The sequence below is a fragment of the Microcaecilia unicolor genome, chromosome 14, assembly GCF_901765095.1.
Source record: "Microcaecilia unicolor chromosome 14, aMicUni1.1, whole genome shotgun sequence".
Classification (NCBI taxonomy): Eukaryota; Metazoa; Chordata; class Amphibia; order Gymnophiona; family Siphonopidae; genus Microcaecilia; species Microcaecilia unicolor.
The window spans coordinates 33443467-33462771 of record NC_044044.1 but is presented as its reverse complement, the minus strand read 5'-3'; the positions used below and the strand labels follow the sequence as shown (position 1 = coordinate 33462771).

Below are 19305 nucleotides of genomic sequence, written 5' to 3'. Positions count from 1 at the left end.
TCAGTGTCCCCTGCACTGAGAGATCCTGCAGGAGCCCCCAGAAACCTGCATTAGATACAGAGGTGGAAAGTGTCCCCTGCACTGAGAGATCCTGCAGGAGCCCCCAGAAACCTGCATTAGATACAGAGATGGAAAGTGTCCCCTGCACGGATCCTGCAGGAGCCCCCAGACACCTGTGTTATATAGTGTCCTTCTCTTTATCTAATGCAGGTGTCTGGGGGGGGGGGGGGGGCATACGGAGTCACTGCACGGGAGACGGTGTGCTGCCTTTGTTTGTAAGAGACACGTTTGCATCTTTTCTCCAAAGCTGCACTGTTTTTATTTCTATCTTACTGTTAGCTCTTCAGGTAAAGCTGAGCTGCCGATCACCATTCCCGATACCATCACAGAGTGGAAAGCTGGTACCTTCTGCACTGCGGCCGCTGCCGGCTTCGGCCTGTCTCCAACAGTCTCGCTGACGGCCTTCCAGCCCTTCTTTGTAGAAATTACCCTGCCGTATTCTGGCATCCATGGAGAGAGTTTTCCCCTAAACGCCACTGTGTTCAACTACCTGAAGGAGAGCATTCGGGTGAGTCTTGTGTGTGTTGGGAAGGGGACTGGTGCCCCTAGGACCAAAAAACATTTCCAACAATACAATGTGACAGGCAGGAGCCCTTGGCTCTATTTTCTCCTCCGTCCTATGACAGGGCAGTGGAAGGGAAGGAGCTTACCTGGCCACAGAGGGCAAGTCCTGTCTTCTGGCTCTGCTAGAGCAGCCTGCTGCTGGGGAGGGGATGGGTCATTGATCGGGACTCCCAGCAGAAGGGTAAGGGGTGGGATCTTGGAGGGCTAATTGACTGTACAGTAAGTAGAATTGGGTGGAGGAAGGAACAGAGAATGAGGAACCCCATCTGCCGCACCCTGATTCCTCCTCCTCCCCCTGTTTAGTCCTTTCTCCCTGCTGACCGCATCCTGTCTGGTTGTTCTAGGTGCAAATCACCCTTCGGGACTCCGAGCACTTCCATGCAGAGGCAGTGGAGAAAGTTGAGGATGCTTACTGTGTGACAGCAGACGGCAGAAGAACGGTGTCCTGGGTTGTGACATTGAAGACCCTCGGTGAGAGAGGAGGCTTTTCGAAGGCCTGTCTATCGGTCGCAGCCTCTGCCTTATTCATTTTCCTTGTGTGGGGATGGGATGTTTCTGGGCCTGTGCTGGCGCAGGTGTGGTGGCCATCGCCTGTCTCTGTCTCTTTTACATTCCCAGTCCAGGCTGTGTTTATTAAAGTGACTCGCAGTGTTACACAATCATACAGTATTTTTAACGTGTGCAAAGTACAAGTCACGGAAGGACGTTAATTCTTTCCAAACCACCAACCCTTCAAAATCGTCATGTTTTCAGGTTGTGTCTAAAACTCGTCACAAGGAATCATCTAATGGAGTGTCTGACGCCTAAAGGGGGCTGATTTCCTGCATTTGCACAGGCAGTTTTAAAATAAGGTCCCTCCTGGGGGCATCTATCTATACAAATCTCAATTTACATTTCTGACCCTGAGTTCTTAAACCCTGTAAAACTTTATAGACCTCAGCAAATTCCTAAGAACATATAAACAGAAGCACTGCCATACTGGGACAGACGGAAGGTCCATCAAGCCCAGTATCCTGTTTCCAACAGTTGCCAATCCAGGTCACAGGTACCTGGCAAGAGAACAGTAAAACAGATTTTATGCTGCTTATCCTAGAATATGTAGTGGATTTTCCCAAGTCCATCTTAATAATGGTTTAATGTACTTTGCTCCTTCAGTTAACCTGGCAGCCCCCAGTGTAAGTTAACTGTAGCTTCCTGTGACATTTCTTGGACATATTGAGGTACTGAACATTGCAATAACCAAATTGGGCAGGTAACGCATGCAAAATGGGAAGGTAGAGGGCCGAACGTTAGACTTCTTACTGGTATTTCTGTACCTCGGTCATTATAGAATCCTATGTATAAGTCAGCAGTTAGATACCAGCGCTTACCCTGGGTAAATGAGTGCGATTAAATGCAGGAATCAGGCACCTGACAGTATGAATAAAGCACATGCTGAAATAGGCAGGACATCCATGACCCGGCCATGTGACGCCCCCCTCACTGTAAGCTAAGGAGCCAGCAACGTGGTTTTTCCACTGGTTCTAGCCGGTTTAGCGAGCAAGGAGTAAAGCGAGACATGCAGAAAAGGCTTCTCCAAGCTCTTTTCCTGTCACAGTAGCAGTTAACGAACATTGCTTGCGAAGTCATTCTAATGAGCTAATTACTATTGTAGCTGGGTTCCCCCTTCCAGGACCCAGCCGGGCTCAACCCTGCTTAGCTTCCTTCTTCACCCGACTAATAATATTTAATGTGAGTAGTTTATGACCTATACATATGTATTATAGATATACGCATACATCGGTGATTAAGATCTACTTGGGCTCAGCTGTATGTACATACACAAATATTAGGAGGCGGAACATCGTATGTGCAGTGATGGTTCCATTGTGACACCACCACACATTCCTCTTGGGGATATAATGGGTGTAAACGGTATGGTCTGAGCACATTTAAACATTTTATAACACTTTAGCATTTTTTTAAATGCATACATATATGTATAAAAAAAGATAAATTATTCTGAACCCAAGTTTACTATAGTGAGTTTTAGGTTTAACTTGGTTGGTTGGATTTGTTCTTCCTGATTTCTTGTAATTTATTAAAAGGGGTGAATGGCTGCCAGGCGTCCTGAGTGCAATTATATCAGGGGCCTGTACATAGAATGAAGGGATAGGGGGGTCATTCTGTTAGAACTGAAAAATATTGTTGATAAGGATGCTTTTGATTAGCTTTTCAATATAAAATACTTTACGTCCAGGAGAAAGATATATATATATATAGCATAAGATGATATAAAAGCATAAGATGATTAATTTACTATATATTTTGTTTTGTACTTAAAGTTATATTTACCAGTACTTTAGATCCAGAACAAAAAGTCAAGAGGATTTAACTAGGCGAGTCGGAGTCGAAGGTTTGTCGTACGGACTCCACTGCTCTGCCGCTAACTGTTGACTCTTTTTAATCCAGGGGAGGCAACGTTTGAGCTGAGTGCCGAGACAGTGCAGGGAGAAGGACTGTGCGGGAATGAGATAGTGACTGTCCCAAGTCAGGGGCGAAAGGACACAGTGATCAGAACGATGCTGGTGGAGGTAGGAGAGCAAAGCTGGGGAGGTTAATACCTTGAGCAATACATCTGGGTCGACCCTGACACTGGAGTCTGATACAGAGGGGAGTGAGTGTCTGCCTCTCACACACCCCATTCCCAGTAACAGAGCCCAGTGCAGTGTGTCTGCACATCTCAGAGACAGGGGGCTTCTCTCCCTCAAACCCCATTCCCAGAGCCCAGTGTGTCTGCACACCTCAGAGACAGGGGGCTTCTCTCCCTCATACCCCATTCCCAGAGCCCAGTGTGTCTGCACACCTCAGAGACAGGGGGCTTCTCTCCCTCATACCCCATTCCCAGAGCCCAGTGTGTCTGCACACCTCAGAGACAGGGGGCTTCTCTCCCTCATACCCCCATTCCCAGAGCCCAGTGTGTCTGCACACCTCAGAGACAGGGGGCTTCTCTCCCTCATACCCCATTCCCAGAGCCCAGTGTGTCTGCACACCTCAGAGACAGGGGGCTTCTCTCCCTCATACCCCCATTCCCAGAGCCCAGTGTGTCTGCACACCTCAGAGACAGGGGGCTTCTCTCCCTCATACCCCATTCCCAGAGCCCAGTGTGTCTGCACACCTCAGAGACAGGGGGCTTCTCTCCCTCATACCCCATTCCCAGAGCCCAGTGTGTCTACACACCTCAGAGACAGGGGGCTTCTCTCCCTCATACCCCATTCCCAGAGCCCAGTGTGTCTGCACACCTCAGAGACAGGGGGCTTCTCTCCCTCGCTTTCCACTGCCTCTGATTTTATTCATCTTCTCGCTTGTTCCCCAGCCGGAAGGTGTGGAGAAGGATCTTACTCACAACGCCCTGCTGTGCACAACAGGTAAGTGATTACATAAGTATTGCCATACTGGGAAAGACCAAAGGTCCATCGAGCTCAGCATCCTGTTTCCAACAGTGGCCAATCCAGGTCACAAATACCTGGCAAGATCCCAAAAAAGTACAAAACATTTTATACTGCTTATTCCAGAAATAGCGGATTTCACCCAAGTCCATTTAATAACGGTCTATGGATTTTTCCTTTAAAAAAGGTTTGGACAGCTCCCTAAACTCCGCTAGGCTGACAGCCTTTACCACATTCTCTGGCAACGAATTCCAGAGTTTAATTACAGTCCCTGGCAGCGTTCCTCCGTGCTGGCCCGGCATGATAAAGTTTACAAGTAAAGTCCCTGGAAGCTGGGTACAGAATATGATTGTCTCTTCACAGGTGACTCGCTCTCCGAGAAGGTCACGCTGCAAGTGCCAGAGAACGCAGTGGAGGGCTCAGCCAGAGCTTATGTCTCCATCTTGGGTGAGTGAGGTGGGGAAGGGATTGGATAGCTGCTACCATCCTTTCAAACTCCTCCTTACAACTCTACGGTCCATCTTTCTGCCTGTCCTCCATTCAACCCCCTCCCCCCACCATCCCATTAAGACTCCCGTGATATGTCCTCTGGCAGCGCCTACTCAGTCTAATGCCAGACTAGGATGTAAGCGTAGCCACCTCTGGGTTGAGAGTCACCCCTGTGACTAACCTCACGACGCCTTTTCTCTCTCAGGTGACCTTCTAGGATCTGCGTTACCTAACCTCGACAAGCTGCTACAGATGCCATTTGGCTGCGGGGAGCAGAATATGGTTCTCTTCACACCCAACATCTTTATGCTGGAATATCTGAACAGCACAGGGCAACTGACTGAGGAGATTCACTCCAAGGCTCTTGGCTTTCTGATCAAAGGTGTGAACTTCTCTCACAACTAACACAGACCGAGGACTTCTGCAGGCTGGTCAGCAGGGCAGGGACTGGCACCAAACATCTTAAAATATTGGGGGGGGGGGGGGAGAGGGGTACAGTCTGGGACAGGCACAGAGGATCCTCAGCGGTGAGGGAGAGAAGGGTAAATCCTGGGACAGGCACAGAGGATCCTCAGCGGTGAGGGAGAGAAGGGTAAATCGTGGGACAGGCACAGAGGATTCTCAGCGGTGGGGGAGAGAAGGGTAAATCCTGGGACAGGCACAGAGGATTCTCAGCGGTGGGGGAGAGAGGAGTAACGTTGGGGACGGTCTCAGAGAACTGAGGAGCAGTCAGAGACAGGGGGTGTCATTGTGGTATGAAGGATAATAGGAAGTTGCTGTATGTGTTGGGGGTTTCAGATTTTTGTTCCAGGAGTGTGATTATTATGTTAATCCATTTGAATGCATCAGCATAAAAATTAACACGTAAATATATATAGGTTAATACATTATAAGGCAAGTCTACAAGCTGGCTGCTAGAGTAATGCACATCAAAGGCTACTACTACTATTTAGCATTTCTATAGCGCTACAAGGCGTACGCAGCGCTGCACAAACATAGAAGAAAGACAGTCCCTGCTCAAAGAGCTTACAATCTAATAGACAAAAAATAAAGTAAGCAAATCAAATCAATTAATGTGTACAGGAAGGAGGAGAGGAGGGTAGGTGGAGGCGAGTGGTTACAAGTGGTTACGAGTCAAAAGCAATGTTAAAGAGGTGGGCTTTCAATCTAGATTTAAAGATGGTCAAGGATGGGGCGAGACGTAGGTGCCATTAATTGTCAGTTGCGCACTTGTACATGAGTTAAGGTTAATGTTTCTTTCTATTTGGTAAAATGCCTTTTTTACAAGGTAAATCAACATGAAAGGAAGTCCATCAAAAGGGGAAAGATTTCTTAGCCATTCGCACAGCATACAGTCGATTGTGCAGATCTCCCTTGTTGTGTCCTTCAGTTAGTACAACGTACAACTCTAATGGGTAAATGAAGTGGGGGGGCATGGGTGTGTCTTCCAGTTATTCACTCAGTTTATAGATTACTATGAGTTATGTATTGCTCAAGTGGTTCCCTTCTAAAGTCAGACGCGCCACCTGCCGACTGTCGCTGGTTCTGTCAAGGAATCATGGCAGCTGGGTTAGGAGCAGGGGACTCCGTCCGTCCGCAGTTTTCCTTCTGCTCTAAATGCAGGGGATATTCTTATATCCGTGAGTCAGAAAAGTTTCTGACGATAGTCTGTTGGGGGAGGTGGAGGGTTGGGGGGGGGGGGTGATCGGAGAGGGATCGGCAATAGACACAGATCATTGAAAACCTTACACTCTGTCAGTTGTTTTAAAGAAAATATTTCATCACGGTGGTGGTGGGGAAGGGTCCTCCTGTTCCCCCCCCCCCCCCCCATGTAATACATATTATTCAATGCAGACAGTGAGAAGGAGTCAGCGATGCCGGGGAGACCAGCCAGATGTGAGTAACAAAAATCAGTTCACATAGACTTAAGATCTCATGACAGAGAAAATGTTTTTCTCGCCTCTAGGATACCAGCAACAGCTGAAGTACTTGCACGCTGATGGCTCTTACAGCGCCTTCGGGCCCAGCCATGGCAGAGGGCAGGGCAACACCTGGTGAGACTTTCATGTTCCCTGCCTCTCCCCACCTTCCCTTTCCCCCAGTCCTATGTCTCTTCTCCTACATCCCTCATATCCCCTGCCCCCCTCCCTTACTCCCAATGGCATCTTCTCTACTACTTAACATTTCTAAAGCGCTACTAGGGTTACGCAGCGCTGTACAATTTAACATGGAAGGACAGTCCCTGCTCAAAGAGCTTACAATCTAAAGGTCACGTGAACAGTCTGTTAAGGGCAGTCAAATTGGGGCAGTCTGGATTTCCTGAAAGAGTTAGGTGCCGAACGCAGCATTGAAGAGGTGGGCTTTAAGCAAAGACTTGAAGATGGGCAGGGAGGGGGCTTGGCGTAAGGGCTCAGGAAGGTTGTTCCAAGCATAGGGTGAGGCGAGGCAGAATGAGCGGAGCCTGGAGTTGGCGGTGGTGGAGAAGGGTACTGAGAGGAGGGATTTTTCCTGTGAGCGGAGGTTACGGGCGGGAACGTAAGGGGAGATGAGGGTAGAGAGGTAGTGAGGGGCAGCAGACTGAGTGCATTTGTAGGTAAGAAGGAGAAGCTTGAACTGAATGCGGTATCTGATTGGAAACCAGTGAAGTGACCTGAGGAGAGGGGTGATATGAGTATATCCTCTATCCGTCATCCCCTTCCCCCCTGCGGCCCTATCTCGCCTGTTTCTTCTCCTGTATCCATCTTATCCCCTTCCCCCATCCTATCTCGGTCTATCTCTTCTCCTGAATCTGTCCAATCCCCTTCCTTCCGTTCTCTCTCCCACATCCTACCCCCCCCCCCCCCATTCTTCCTCTGGTTTGCTGTTTCAGTTGCTGCCCGTTTCTCTTTCTCATTCTAGGCTCACGGCCTTCGTCCTGAAATCCTTCGCCCGAGCTCGATTCCACATCTTCATTTCAGAGAAACACTTGGTTCAGTCTCTGCTCTGGCTCTCATCCTTGCAGAAGGAGAATGGCTGTTTCATTAGCTTCGGACAGCTGTTCAATAATGCCATGAAGGTGGGTGAGGGAAGCCAGACTCCCAGGTCCCCATCCCCCTCAGTGGCTCCAGTTCTGCTCTGGTGTAGGTCCCCCCCTCCCCTGCCCCCAGTGATGGAGGTGGTGGGGGGGCTCACTTTCTGGTAAGTCCATCACGTATGTAACATCCTCTGGTATTACTTGAGGGGATGGGCCAGTGACAGAGCTCAGAGTCTGCAGTGAGGAGCTTCTTAGCAGGCAATTGCCAGAAGGGCTGTTCTGATCATTTTCTGGAGCTTTGCTTTGACTGAACTGTTTGAGAAGCTGGCAGAGGAGCAGCCATCGTAGCTTAACCAGGGCCCTGCACCACAGGCAGAGAACAGTATGAGAGTGGGGCACAAGGGAGATGAGGGTGGCAAGAGAGACAAGATAACTGGTGTCACGAAACGGGTCCCTGGGGTTACCCTGCGGCCACCTGAAGGGTCTTCCCAGCACTGCCCAGCCTCGCCGGCACTTGGGCTTATGCTCTATACTAGCATCCTTCACATGAACCAGGATTCTTGGTCAGCCCAGGACAGCAGAGTCAATAAACTAAGTAAGGTTTATTGTCACAGAACTTGAACACAGATCCATATTCAGTTACCTGTTATTGCTTACTGAGTTCACCTCTTTCTGTTCTATTATAAAACTATATAAACATTTGTTTAACTACCTGGGTGGTACTTGGGGAGATCAAGAAATATAGCTGCTCACAGGTCATAGCATATAACTGCTCACAGGGTCTCAGTAAAGAGATCTTTCTCTCTTAGCTGCCTGGCAGAGATTGGGGAAAATCCAATACCTTCAGGCTAGATTTGAAATCCAGGGCCAATCAGAGCCCAGGGCATCAGTTTTGAAGGTACCTGCCCAATGGTACAGCAGATTGCCTTTCCATAAGCTGAAGCTGGAGAAAAGGAAGTCCTTTTTCTTCAACAGCTTTAAAACTTAAAACAAGCGCCATCTGCTGACCAATTAGGAGAAATACACCCGGTTAACATAAAAACAACCATCCTGGGTTAGACCACTGATCCATCTAGCCCAATATCCTGGTTCCAACTGTGGCCAATGCAGGTCACAATTACCTGGCAGTGCCGACTCTGCCCCGGACCGCCCACAAAATCGCAGGCTAGGCTTTAGCGGTTAGTACTGATATTTGGCAGATAATCCCGACAAGTGATTTAACCAACCAGACAGCAGCCTCTTCTGGCCGCTTAAATTGCTTATGAATTGTGGCCCTTTAAATGTCGACAAGCTGCCTCGTACATTGTGGAGCCGTTTCCCTGGGAATACAGGTGCTAGAGGTGAATGCGTGGACTCGCAGTGGCGCTATCCCAAATTTCCCAGCAGTGATATCTGGAGCCACTACTGAGAAATCCCCAGGCACTGGACATGATTCCTCTCCCCGTCCTGCCAGCCCAATTCCATTCACTCCTCCTGGTGCCCTCTGTTTGTGTCCTGGCAATGCCTACTGGGGGGAGTGAATCAGAAAGCTCGGACTTGATCCTAATAATTTCATGGCCCAGATTGTGACTCCTCAAGCCCCTTCAGCTTTAGTGTAATGTGTCCATGTCCATCAACGCTGCCATTTGTTTCCTTTCTAGGGGGGAGTAGATGACGAGGTGACCCTCACTGCATTCATCACCATCGCACTGCTGGAGTACCCGCTGCCCATTACGGTACGTGACCTACTTCGGCCACTTTGCTCCGCTGCCACCCCTGCTCTCCTCTGTGCCTTTTGCATAACCATCTTCACTGCTGTCTCCTCTCTGTAGCACCCGTTGGTCCGAAATGCTCTGTTCTGCTTAGACACGGCCTTGAAGGGTGTAACCAGCACTTACGTCAAGGCTTTGATGTCCTACGCCTTCACGCTGGCGGGCAACGACGAGAAAAGAGCCGAGCTGCTGGAATCACTGAAGGCGGAAGCTGTGAAAGACGGTGAGGAGCGAGACGCCTGCGTAAGGAATCCTTTTTCCTCAGACTGGGACGCTTGGCACCTTGTTCCCTAGCCCGTTATTATATGAGCTGCACTGGTTACCGACGGAGCCTCGGATAACCTTCAAACCAATCGCCAGGCGCATTCATATATGTTCCATGTAGTAAAACCTTTTCTTCCGTACCTGGGTATTTGTGCGTAAAGGACCAATTTATCTGACGCTTTCCAGAAACGTATAGTCATATGTTACCGTCATTCATCCCAAGCCAAGCCACCAAGATCTGGAACAATTCAATTGGTGTCTTAATGAAAACAGCAAACTATGTGACATCTTGTCAGCATGTAAAAATGGTATTTGTTTGAGAGAGTCTATAATTCTAATTTATTACATTGTTTTGTTGTATTGATATTAGATAGTTTAGATTACTTTGTTCAAAATATTACATCCTAGGAATATCTGGTATATCTTCTTGTGATCTGTATTGAACTAGGTGGTAAATAGCTGAAAAGAAGGTTCTTGGTTTATTTTCATTTTAGTTTATTGTAAACCTACCTCCCAGTACACAGCAGGGACCTCCAGCGTACCTTTCCCCCCACCACCGGAGCCTGACTGCACTGGCTGTACACCCCTCCGTCCCTGTCCTGTGGTCTGTGCTGGGTCTAAGCATTTGCTGTGTCTTGCAGGAGACACCATGCACTGGCAACGCTCTGGGAAGCTTCAGGAGCAGAACTCCAACCCATTCTTTCCCAGCCATGCTCCCTCTGCGGAAATTGAGATGACATCTTACATGTTGCTGGCTGTTGTGACCCATCAACCTATGTCTCCGGCAGACTTACAGCTAAGTTCCATGATTGTGAAATGGATCATCCGTCAGCAAAACCCATCCGGGGGCTTCTCTTCCACTCAGGTGAGGTGATGCAGGCTGGGGTCCAGAAATCTTTCCCATTTCCCTCTATTCCACGCCCACCTTTCTGTCTGATCTTCCTTTCCTTTGTCCCTTCCCTTAATCCCAGGACACAGTTGTTGCCCTTCAAGCCCTGGCAAAGTTCAGTACTGTCACCTACAAGAAGAACAGCGACAGTACTATCACCGTCCGCTCGGAGAGCGGGTTCCAGGCCCAGTACCATGTGGATGATGCAAACCGACTGCTCCTGCAGCGGGGCCCCCTACCTGATGTCCCTGGGGACTACACGGTGGAGGTCAAAGGTGAAGGCTGTACCCACATGCAGGTGAGGGGCTCAGTGTGGGGAAGCACAGGGGATGAACGGTCTATACAAGGAGATGTATGGCTGAGTTACAGGATATGGACAACCCCAAAGGGGGATTTCGAGTGATGTAGATGTATGGGTGTATTTAAATACATAGGTGGGGGGGGGGGGGGGATGTTTGTGTCAATAGTATTTTGTAGCTTTGGTGTGTAGTGCTGAGATTTGTGTATCTACATCCATTTAAGTGTGTGTGTGGGTGTATGTGTTGGTTGAGGAGGTTGTTCATTGTTTGTGTGTGGGTTGAGGAGGTTGTTTATTGTGTGTTGGCGAGTACAGAATCACCACTCTGAGTTCCATGACCCCCTACCTCCCTCCCTCCCTCCTTCCACTCGCGTCCAAGTTCCACGGCCTCCCTCTCCTCCGAGTTCCACCGCCCCTAGCCTCGCTCCCTTTCTCTCTCTCTGTGGCCTCAGAGTGCAAGCAGGACTTGTGCGGCTGCTCCTCCGCTTCGTAAGTGCTGGCTGTTCTTTAAAACGTTTTACTTCCTGGTCCGCCAGCAACAGGAGGGGGGAGAGGGGGTCCTGGAACTCGAAGGAGAGTTAAGGTGGCAGGTAGGGGGGGCATGGAACTCTGAGGGAGGGAGGGAGGGAGGTAGGTAGGGGGGGCATGGAACTCGGAGGAGAGGGGGGCTGGAACTCGGAGGAGGGAGGGAGGGAGGGAGGGGGCCCTGGAACCTTGCTAGCGCCCTTTTCCTTTCTGTTGGAAACGGGCCTCTTTTACTAGTCCCTTCATAAAGCATCATCTCCTGTTGCCCCTGGCCCCGTGGGAGCTGTCGCTGGAAAGGGAGGCTACTTCTGGTGCCCCTGGCTGCAAATCGCTGTGTGCCGGGGCACAGCAGTGGGTGGGTCTGGCTGGAGTGGAGCGGAGCTAGGGTTGGGTTGGGCGGAGTTATGGGTGGGCCCTAAATCTCCCGCTCAGAAGGTTGACCCCCCCATGGAGCTCTGATGAAGGAGAGAGGCAGGACTTCCCTTCCAACCTCATTGGCTCTCAGCTTCATGGTGCACAGTTGCTGTGTGGGAATTGTACACTAAAGTCATAGTCAAGAGAGTTATTGGTGTAGTAGTGAGATAGGGATTCACTTTATATTTTCTGGAAATGACTTTTGCTCACTGTGTTTTGACCTGGGGAAGGGGGTATAAGCACCTGAAAGATCATAGAGAAATATGTTATTATAGTAAAATGTTTCATTTTTTCTAGTTTATATATGCATTTATTTTTGTTTTTCTGTGTTTTTATTTAACTTTCCCAGTCTGTATTGTTTGAGGATCCCCCTCCACATTACTGTTCATCTCTCTGCTGATGTGTTGCAGGTGACACTGAAATACAATCTGCCCCCTCCAGAGGGAGATGCCCCCTTTACCCTGCATGTCGTGACCAACCCAAGCAGCTGCAGTCAGACTTCTCATCAGCAGTTTGAGGTGCTCATTAACACCAGGTAAGAGTATCTCAGTCACCCGGGGGATGCAGTGAAACCTCAAATAAAGCACCAGCGGGCTCGGTCCTCTCATACAGTCTAATGGGCCCCAAAGAGGAGTTTAGTTAACTAACAATCGGGTCGGAACTCCAGAGTTCTAGAGACCTGCAGAAGACACTTAACTCCTCCGACACTCTTGTCTGATACAACCGAGCACTTCTTTCTCTAGTATAATCCTTGCGTTGCTAGACTAAGACTCAAACCTTTAAAAAGAGTAGGGCCCAGAGGAAATTTGAAGGGGGGGGGGGGCCCAGGCCCCCGTGGTGCCCATGTAGCTACGCCACTGCTATACCGCCTTTGCTTAGTGGTCCAAGCAGCAGGCTGAGAACCAGTGACGGGAGGATTCTTTCTCCTTGTGACCTTGGACAAGTGAACTTCACTCTCTGTTGGTTCACATACAGCTGTATGGTAACACGTATTATATGCAATGGGACCTGCATTAAACGACGTGTGGTGAATCTCACCCGGACTGTGAGCTCTGTAAGAGCAGGAAGTGCTTACTGGATCTGAACTGGGCTCTGGTTTTGAAAGTTGAGTTATTAAATCTATATCTTCTCTAAGCGAGGGAGGTTCTTACACAGTCTCTCTCCTGTCTCTCCTCCAGCTATGTAGGGCCTCGTCCGTCCTCTAACATGGCCATTGTGGACGTAAAGATGCCGTCGGGATACATGCCGGTCAAGACGTCTGTCAGAAGTGTGAGTCTTCCACTGAGTCTCCTAAATGTGATTTACAGGACATGCCTCTTCTTCTATAAGAGGAAATTGACTCATGGTTAGGGCAGGGGTATCCAACCTCGGTCCAGTTGAGGTTTCAGGATTTCCCCAATAAACATTCATGAGATCTACTTGCATACACTGCCTCTGTTATATGTAAATAGATCTCATGAATACCCGACTGGGTTCTTGCCCTCAAGGGCCAAGGTGGGACACCCCTGGGTTGGAGCAATGGGCTGGTCACCAGGGGATGAAGCCCTCTTTCTGGGCAAGTCTCCCATTGCCTTGTATATCCATTCAGACTGTAAATTGTTTGGGTCAGGGGCATGATGTAAAACTGATATGCTACAATATTAGTTGTACCTGTGGAAGGTGAGCTTGAGGAACGTGTCTGCCTGCCTGAAGTTCTAAGAGGCAGCACTCTTACACCATAAGAGAGTCTTCCGACAAGCTTGAATCACTTATTACCAAACCTTAAAGAAATAAGAAATTCTGGGGAGGAACCCACAGGCAGGGGAACGATGTGGGCAACAGGCCATGGACCTGCTCACACTGCGTCAGCAACCAGGGAGATGGGGGGGGGGGGCAGGGACAGAGCTTGGTTTGCTTGGCCCCTCCCAAGGGAACAGACATTCCACTGCCCCTGAACGAAGCCATTCACTGAAGGACGTGCTGGTGGCCTTGCAGGAATAATTTTTTTGATGTCGGCGTAGGAAGATGTCGCAGTAAGGGCTGCGCTTTCCTTCAGGGATGGTGGAACCAGAAATATTTTATTAATTACAGTTAGCAGATGCTTCTACAAAAAAAAAAAACCCAACTTGTAGCGAGTCACTTTAACTCCCTCATTTGTAAATATCACCAAATCATGGGCTTTGCTTTAAATGTTGGAAAAGTGGAGAATTACAGGCCGGTTGAAAAATTAGCTTATTTAAATTCGACCCATTTCATGTGTCCTAACCCTGCTTTCGGAAGCAGCGATTAGAATGTTAGGATATGCCAAAACGTTTGATCGTTTTACTCCGTTATACATACGCTTTCATTGTTTACCTATACAACTTTTCCCCGCATGCATCGCTTTGCACTTGCTCACATTAAACGTCATCTGCTATTTGGATGCCCAGGTCTCCTAATCTCGTAAGGTCATCTTGCAATTTTTCACAAATGCTCTTGCGATTTAACAACTTTGAATAACTTTTGTGTCAGCGGCAAATTTAATTACCTCACTAGTTACTCCCATCTCTAGATCATTTTATAAATATGTTAAAAAGCAGCGATTCCAGCACAGACCCCTGGGGAACCCCACGATCTACCCTTCGTGCTTGCTTACCTTTGTGTCACTGAAATTCAAAACTCTGAACGCCAAAGAGGCCAATTTACGGTTTATTCTAAAAGTAATTGGTGAGATGTGTGTATAGCGAGAACAATCTAATTATGTATTGTGTTTTATTGTCTACATATAAAAAACTGTGAAGAAACAAACAAATAAAGAACGCAAGAAATACAAACCCATCTCCCACTCCATTCCCATTGAACCCCCCCCCCCCCCCTCAGGAGCTCGATTAAAAACAGCAGCTTTTAATACGCTGCTTCTGGCCTGTTTGTTTCTAAGCTGACGTCATCCCCTGAATTATTACTGTGTGTTTAACTATCTTCTCTCCTGTCCTTCAGCTCTCATATCTGCCTGGTATTGCCCGGACAGAGTCGAAACCCAACAGCGCCATCATCTACTTGGAACAGGTGAGATTTAACATGCACGATGCCCCGTTCTGCACACAGGCTCTACATGGGCAGGGAGTTTCACAATTTCCCTGTGATTTTACAGATGAAGTGCCTTTTGCAAAAGACATACGAGGTTGCCAGCAAGTACATGCGCGTGTGTGTGGCTGTTTCAGAAAAAAGCATGTTCAAAAGACAGCAGCATCAGCGGCCTTAACACATGCATGTAACCGCTGGTCTCACTACATACGTACTGCTGATCTCACTCCTACCCTAGCTGAGATAATATTAAACCAGCTCTGACCTCACATGCAACTTTCTTTAAATTAGGCACCTTACTTTCTAACTCCTCTTACTCTCTTACCTACCTGTATGTTCCATCTTTGCTTGTACCCTACACTGTCAATTAAAATGTTCTATCACGTGTTGTGTTGACATTGTAAGTAGTATACTATGCCATACTTTGTATTGTTATTTGAATATTTTTACTGCTCATGTTTGATTTATTCTTTCTTACACCGCCTTGAGTGAATTCCTTCAAAAAGACAGTAAATAAATCCTAATAAATAAATAATATTTACTTATTTGTTGCATTTGTATCCCACATTTTCCCACCAATTTGCAGGCTCAATGTGGCTTACATTCTGCCATAATGGCGATCGCCATTTCCGGATAGAAATTACAAATAGTATTGCAATTAAGGTTTATAAGTGGGAAAGTCGAGTACAAAGTGGTGTTACATTGAAGTTCCTGAATGATAGAGTGAGTAATAACTATAGCAAGTTCATTTTTGGTATGAGAAATAAAGTGGTAGTGCGTGGATTGCGTGCTTTTCACTGGTAGCGACGGTATCAGTCAAGTGTAAGCGTTCAGATTTGTCTAAATGTCTAGTATTTAGGATGGATCATTATGGTATGCCTTCTTGAACAGGTTGGTTTTCAGTGGTTTACGGAAGATCGTCAGGTCGTGCATTGTTTTTATGGCCTTTGGTAGTGCGTTCCACAGTTGCGCGCTTATGTAGGAGAAGCTGGATGCATACGTGGATTTATATTTAAGTCCTCTGCAATTGGGGTACTGAACATTCATGAATGTGCGTGCTGATCTTTTTGTGTTCCTACTTGGCAAGTCTATGAGGTCTGACATGTAGATCCAGTGTAGTTTTTCTCTTAGAGGTTTGGCGCTTTCGAAGGCACTTTCGTATTTTGTTTTTCCAAAATGAGTCTGGCTGCTGTGTTTTGTGCAGTTTGGAGTTTCTTAATGATTTGTTCTTTGCATCCGGCATAGACGGCGTTACAGTAATCTAGGTGGCTTAGTACCAATGATTGTACCAGGCTGCGGAATATTTCCCTTGGGAAGAAAGGTTTAATTCTTTTAAGTTTCCACATTGAGTAGAACATTTTCTTTGCTGTATTTTTTGTGTGGCTGTCGAGTGCGAAATAAATAAAATACGTGGGTGTTTGCTGCCTCTCATGCATCTGTGTGCTAGGTTTTGACAAAGCCACACGTGTAAGAAAGGCTGTGTTAAGCAACTGAGCGGAAGAAGCCTTTTCACTGGATTTTTGAGCTGGTGCTAAGACGGCACAGAGGGAGGGGAAGAACTGGTACAAACCCCAGATCCAAATGAGCAGGTAGCTGGCACTTGGACGTCTCAGAGCAGTTGCAAAAGCCAGCGTGGAAATCTGTTGCACTACAGTGAAAATGCACGTTCAGTTTTTCAGCTCTTTAAATCTCTCCACACACCAAGGTAACATCTTTCTGAAATGGCTGTTTGCATCAGTACGTGGCTACATTTGTAAATGTCCACGTGGAGATGTTTCTAAAATGGAACCAAAATTCCCTTTAACAAACTGTTTTGTTTTTATAACTTAAAATGAGTTGAAATTTTAACAGGGGTCAGCGATGGATGAACTGCTAACCTTTATAACAAGGTGTCCCTTACACCCCTCCCCCCCCCCCCATTAATGTTCTCTGTGGTGTAATACTGCCACCTGTTGGCCATTCTGGTGCAGTTCGATGCTTCAGCCCATTTAATTCCATTTTTAATATACAAGGATAATCTGGAAAATGTTTTAAAGCCTTTTTTCGTCCCCTGAGCGCCCAGGTAGTGGAATTATTCAGTTCCCTGAAGTCATGTCTACATTGGTGGGTTTTTTTTTCTCTTCCCCAGGTCACAAATGAGACAATCAGTTTCAAATTCTCAGTAGAGCAGGACATCCCAGTCAGCAACCTGAGGCCAGCCATCGTGAAAGTTTACGATTACTACGAAACCGGTGAGTGAAACATCACCTGCCGCTGTTTCCCCTCTACATCTCTGCCTGTGTCACGTCTCTGTCAGTGATATACCGAGGTCGGGTTGGTGGGGGCGGTCCTCCCCGGATGCACACTGCAGGAAGCAGCCACGCAGCTGTTGGCTCTGCTGGTTCCCTGCTCCCTCTGCTGTTAATTCCTGTTCCGGGGCAAAGGGAGCAGGGAACCAGTGGAGCAGACAGCCGTGAGGCTGCTCCCAGCACCCCGGCAAGTAAGAAGAATGCACCTGGGGGGACGGACGAATCGTGCTGCACCTGGGGGGGAAGGACGATGCTGCACCCCAGGGGGGGTGCATAACGGTGATCCGTCCCGAATGCCAGCCGACCAAGGAACGCCACTGGTCTCTCTCCTGCGCTGTTCGCTCAGAGAGAGGCCATGAAGTGATGCAGAAGCTCCCTTTATGTGAATAATTATTGCAGTCGCTGCCTGCAGTCTAGGATAGACCCTGCTTGTATGGACTTTCAGTACTATCCATCTCTGGGGAGCAGAGGCCACCCCCCCATCTCTCTGCTCGGAGGGGATTTTACCACTTCTGTGACATCTCTCATGACTTCTCTGTCATATGTTTTTCCATTTCAGAGGAATTTGCAATAGCGGAGTACAGCGCCCCCTGCAGCACAGGTATGAAATGAAGACACACCCACAAAAATCACACTCTATACACCTTCTCTCCTGAAAACAGGACATATGCACATTACACCCGTCACAGAAAAACACATGGAAATTCATACAAACATACAAACAGATCCCTTGCCCTCTATGGACATATATGTAAACGTAATCATGGATCATACACTCACATCTGTGGAAACATACATAGACAGATGATGAACCCCCCCCCCCCCCCCCACACACACACACAAGAGTACACGGAAACATATACCCGCTCCCAGTCAATTATGCACTATCCCCCGGAGTCTATATTCCGTGCAGAAATCCAGGCGGATTCTATACCAAGCTATTCAGTGTTGTTAACAGCATTTAACAAGCAATAATAAGCACTTATTTGCATTGATTACAATTTACGCACACAGATCCCTAAGCGTATTCTGTAACGCAGTACACCTAAATAATAATGCGTGCGGGCAAAAAGGGGGTGTCGTTATGGACGGCGGGGAAATGGGCGTTTCGTGGGTGGTCCAAAATTTACAGCCATTGTTGCAGAATATGACCCAGTTCGCGTATATTTACGTGAAGGGATTTGGTCAGGTTTTCGTTGGTGTAAATGATTTGCAGTAGTTTTAGTTAACAGTTAGGTCCACATAGGCATATTCTATACACACCCCCTGTAACTCTAAGAGTTGCTTATAGAATACGCCTAAGCGGAAATGTTTACTGCGCAGATTTCTTAGGCGCCGTATGTAAAATCCCCCCCCCCCCCCTATATGACAGACACACACACAGCCCACACCCCACAAGAGCACACGGAAACACATACACACTCCCAGTCAATCAGGCACTGGATATGTACACACACGCCCACACCAGAAAACACGGAAACGTACACACTCACGGTCAGTTAAGCACTCTACATATACAGACAGGTATCAAGAAATTCAGCAGAGACCAAGAAAAAGTGACAGAAAGATACAGGAATCATTCCCACTTGTGTAGGCTGCCACTGGCCACATTGAAAAGAACTTCCCCCCTCCCCAATACATATTACAGCTTATGAGCGCCAGTAGGAAGGTCTCTTCGGCGCAATGCGAATAATGAGATGAGCGTTAGCAATAACTCTGGGACACTGAGATCATACCTGACCCAAGATGACTTAGATCAACATAAGTGCAAAACTAACCCATCTGTAGACACTGCCCCCAGAGAGGCATTCAGAGAGGGGACAGGTGGAGTGAGAGAGAGACACACAGACACAGACCACATGCGAGAAATGGCTGATCTGTGAGACTCGCTCCTTTTCCTGGGGGATTTTTTTCCTCTTCAGATTCTTCAAAGGGAAACCTGCGCTGAAACCCAGGACCGTGTGGAGATCCTCAGGCGACACCCCCCCCCCCCCCCCCCCCCCCCCCAGAAGACAACTCTTCTTTACTGTGACGACATCACTTCAAGTTCTCACCCTGCCCTTCAGTGCTCGTTTCCTCACTGGGACTGTCCCATCACTCCTGCCTGCTCTGTGTACAACAGTTCCTGCCGAACCAAAATCAATAAATGAAATGAAAAGAGCAAGTTTTCCTCCTCAATCTTATTACTGTCAGACGACCCTCTTAGCTCCCCAACAATGGACAGAGTCAGCACTGGAAAGAACACATCCTGAGAATTGTCAGCTATTGCCATGCTGCAGT

The 19305-nt window shown here is 47.9% G+C and overlaps 1 protein-coding gene across 1 annotated transcript in view; it reads left to right on the top strand.

The window, feature by feature from the left end:
• Positions 1-19305, top strand: part of LOC115457446 — a 90312-nt gene that overhangs the window by 14280 nt on the left and 56727 nt on the right. Inside the window, exons 19-35 of the mRNA XM_030186861.1 lie at positions 340-568; positions 969-1095; positions 3076-3197; positions 3980-4031; positions 4416-4499; positions 4747-4923; positions 6508-6595; positions 7440-7596; positions 9195-9269; positions 9366-9528; positions 10211-10434; positions 10541-10756; positions 12106-12230; positions 12874-12964; positions 14651-14719; positions 16866-16968; positions 17585-17626. Of these exons, the coding sequence (XP_030042721.1) occupies positions 340-568; positions 969-1095; positions 3076-3197; positions 3980-4031; positions 4416-4499; positions 4747-4923; positions 6508-6595; positions 7440-7596; positions 9195-9269; positions 9366-9528; positions 10211-10434; positions 10541-10756; positions 12106-12230; positions 12874-12964; positions 14651-14719; positions 16866-16968; positions 17585-17626 (2144 nt within the window). The remainder of the gene's footprint in view (positions 1-339; positions 569-968; positions 1096-3075; positions 3198-3979; positions 4032-4415; positions 4500-4746; positions 4924-6507; positions 6596-7439; positions 7597-9194; positions 9270-9365; positions 9529-10210; positions 10435-10540; positions 10757-12105; positions 12231-12873; positions 12965-14650; positions 14720-16865; positions 16969-17584; positions 17627-19305) is intronic.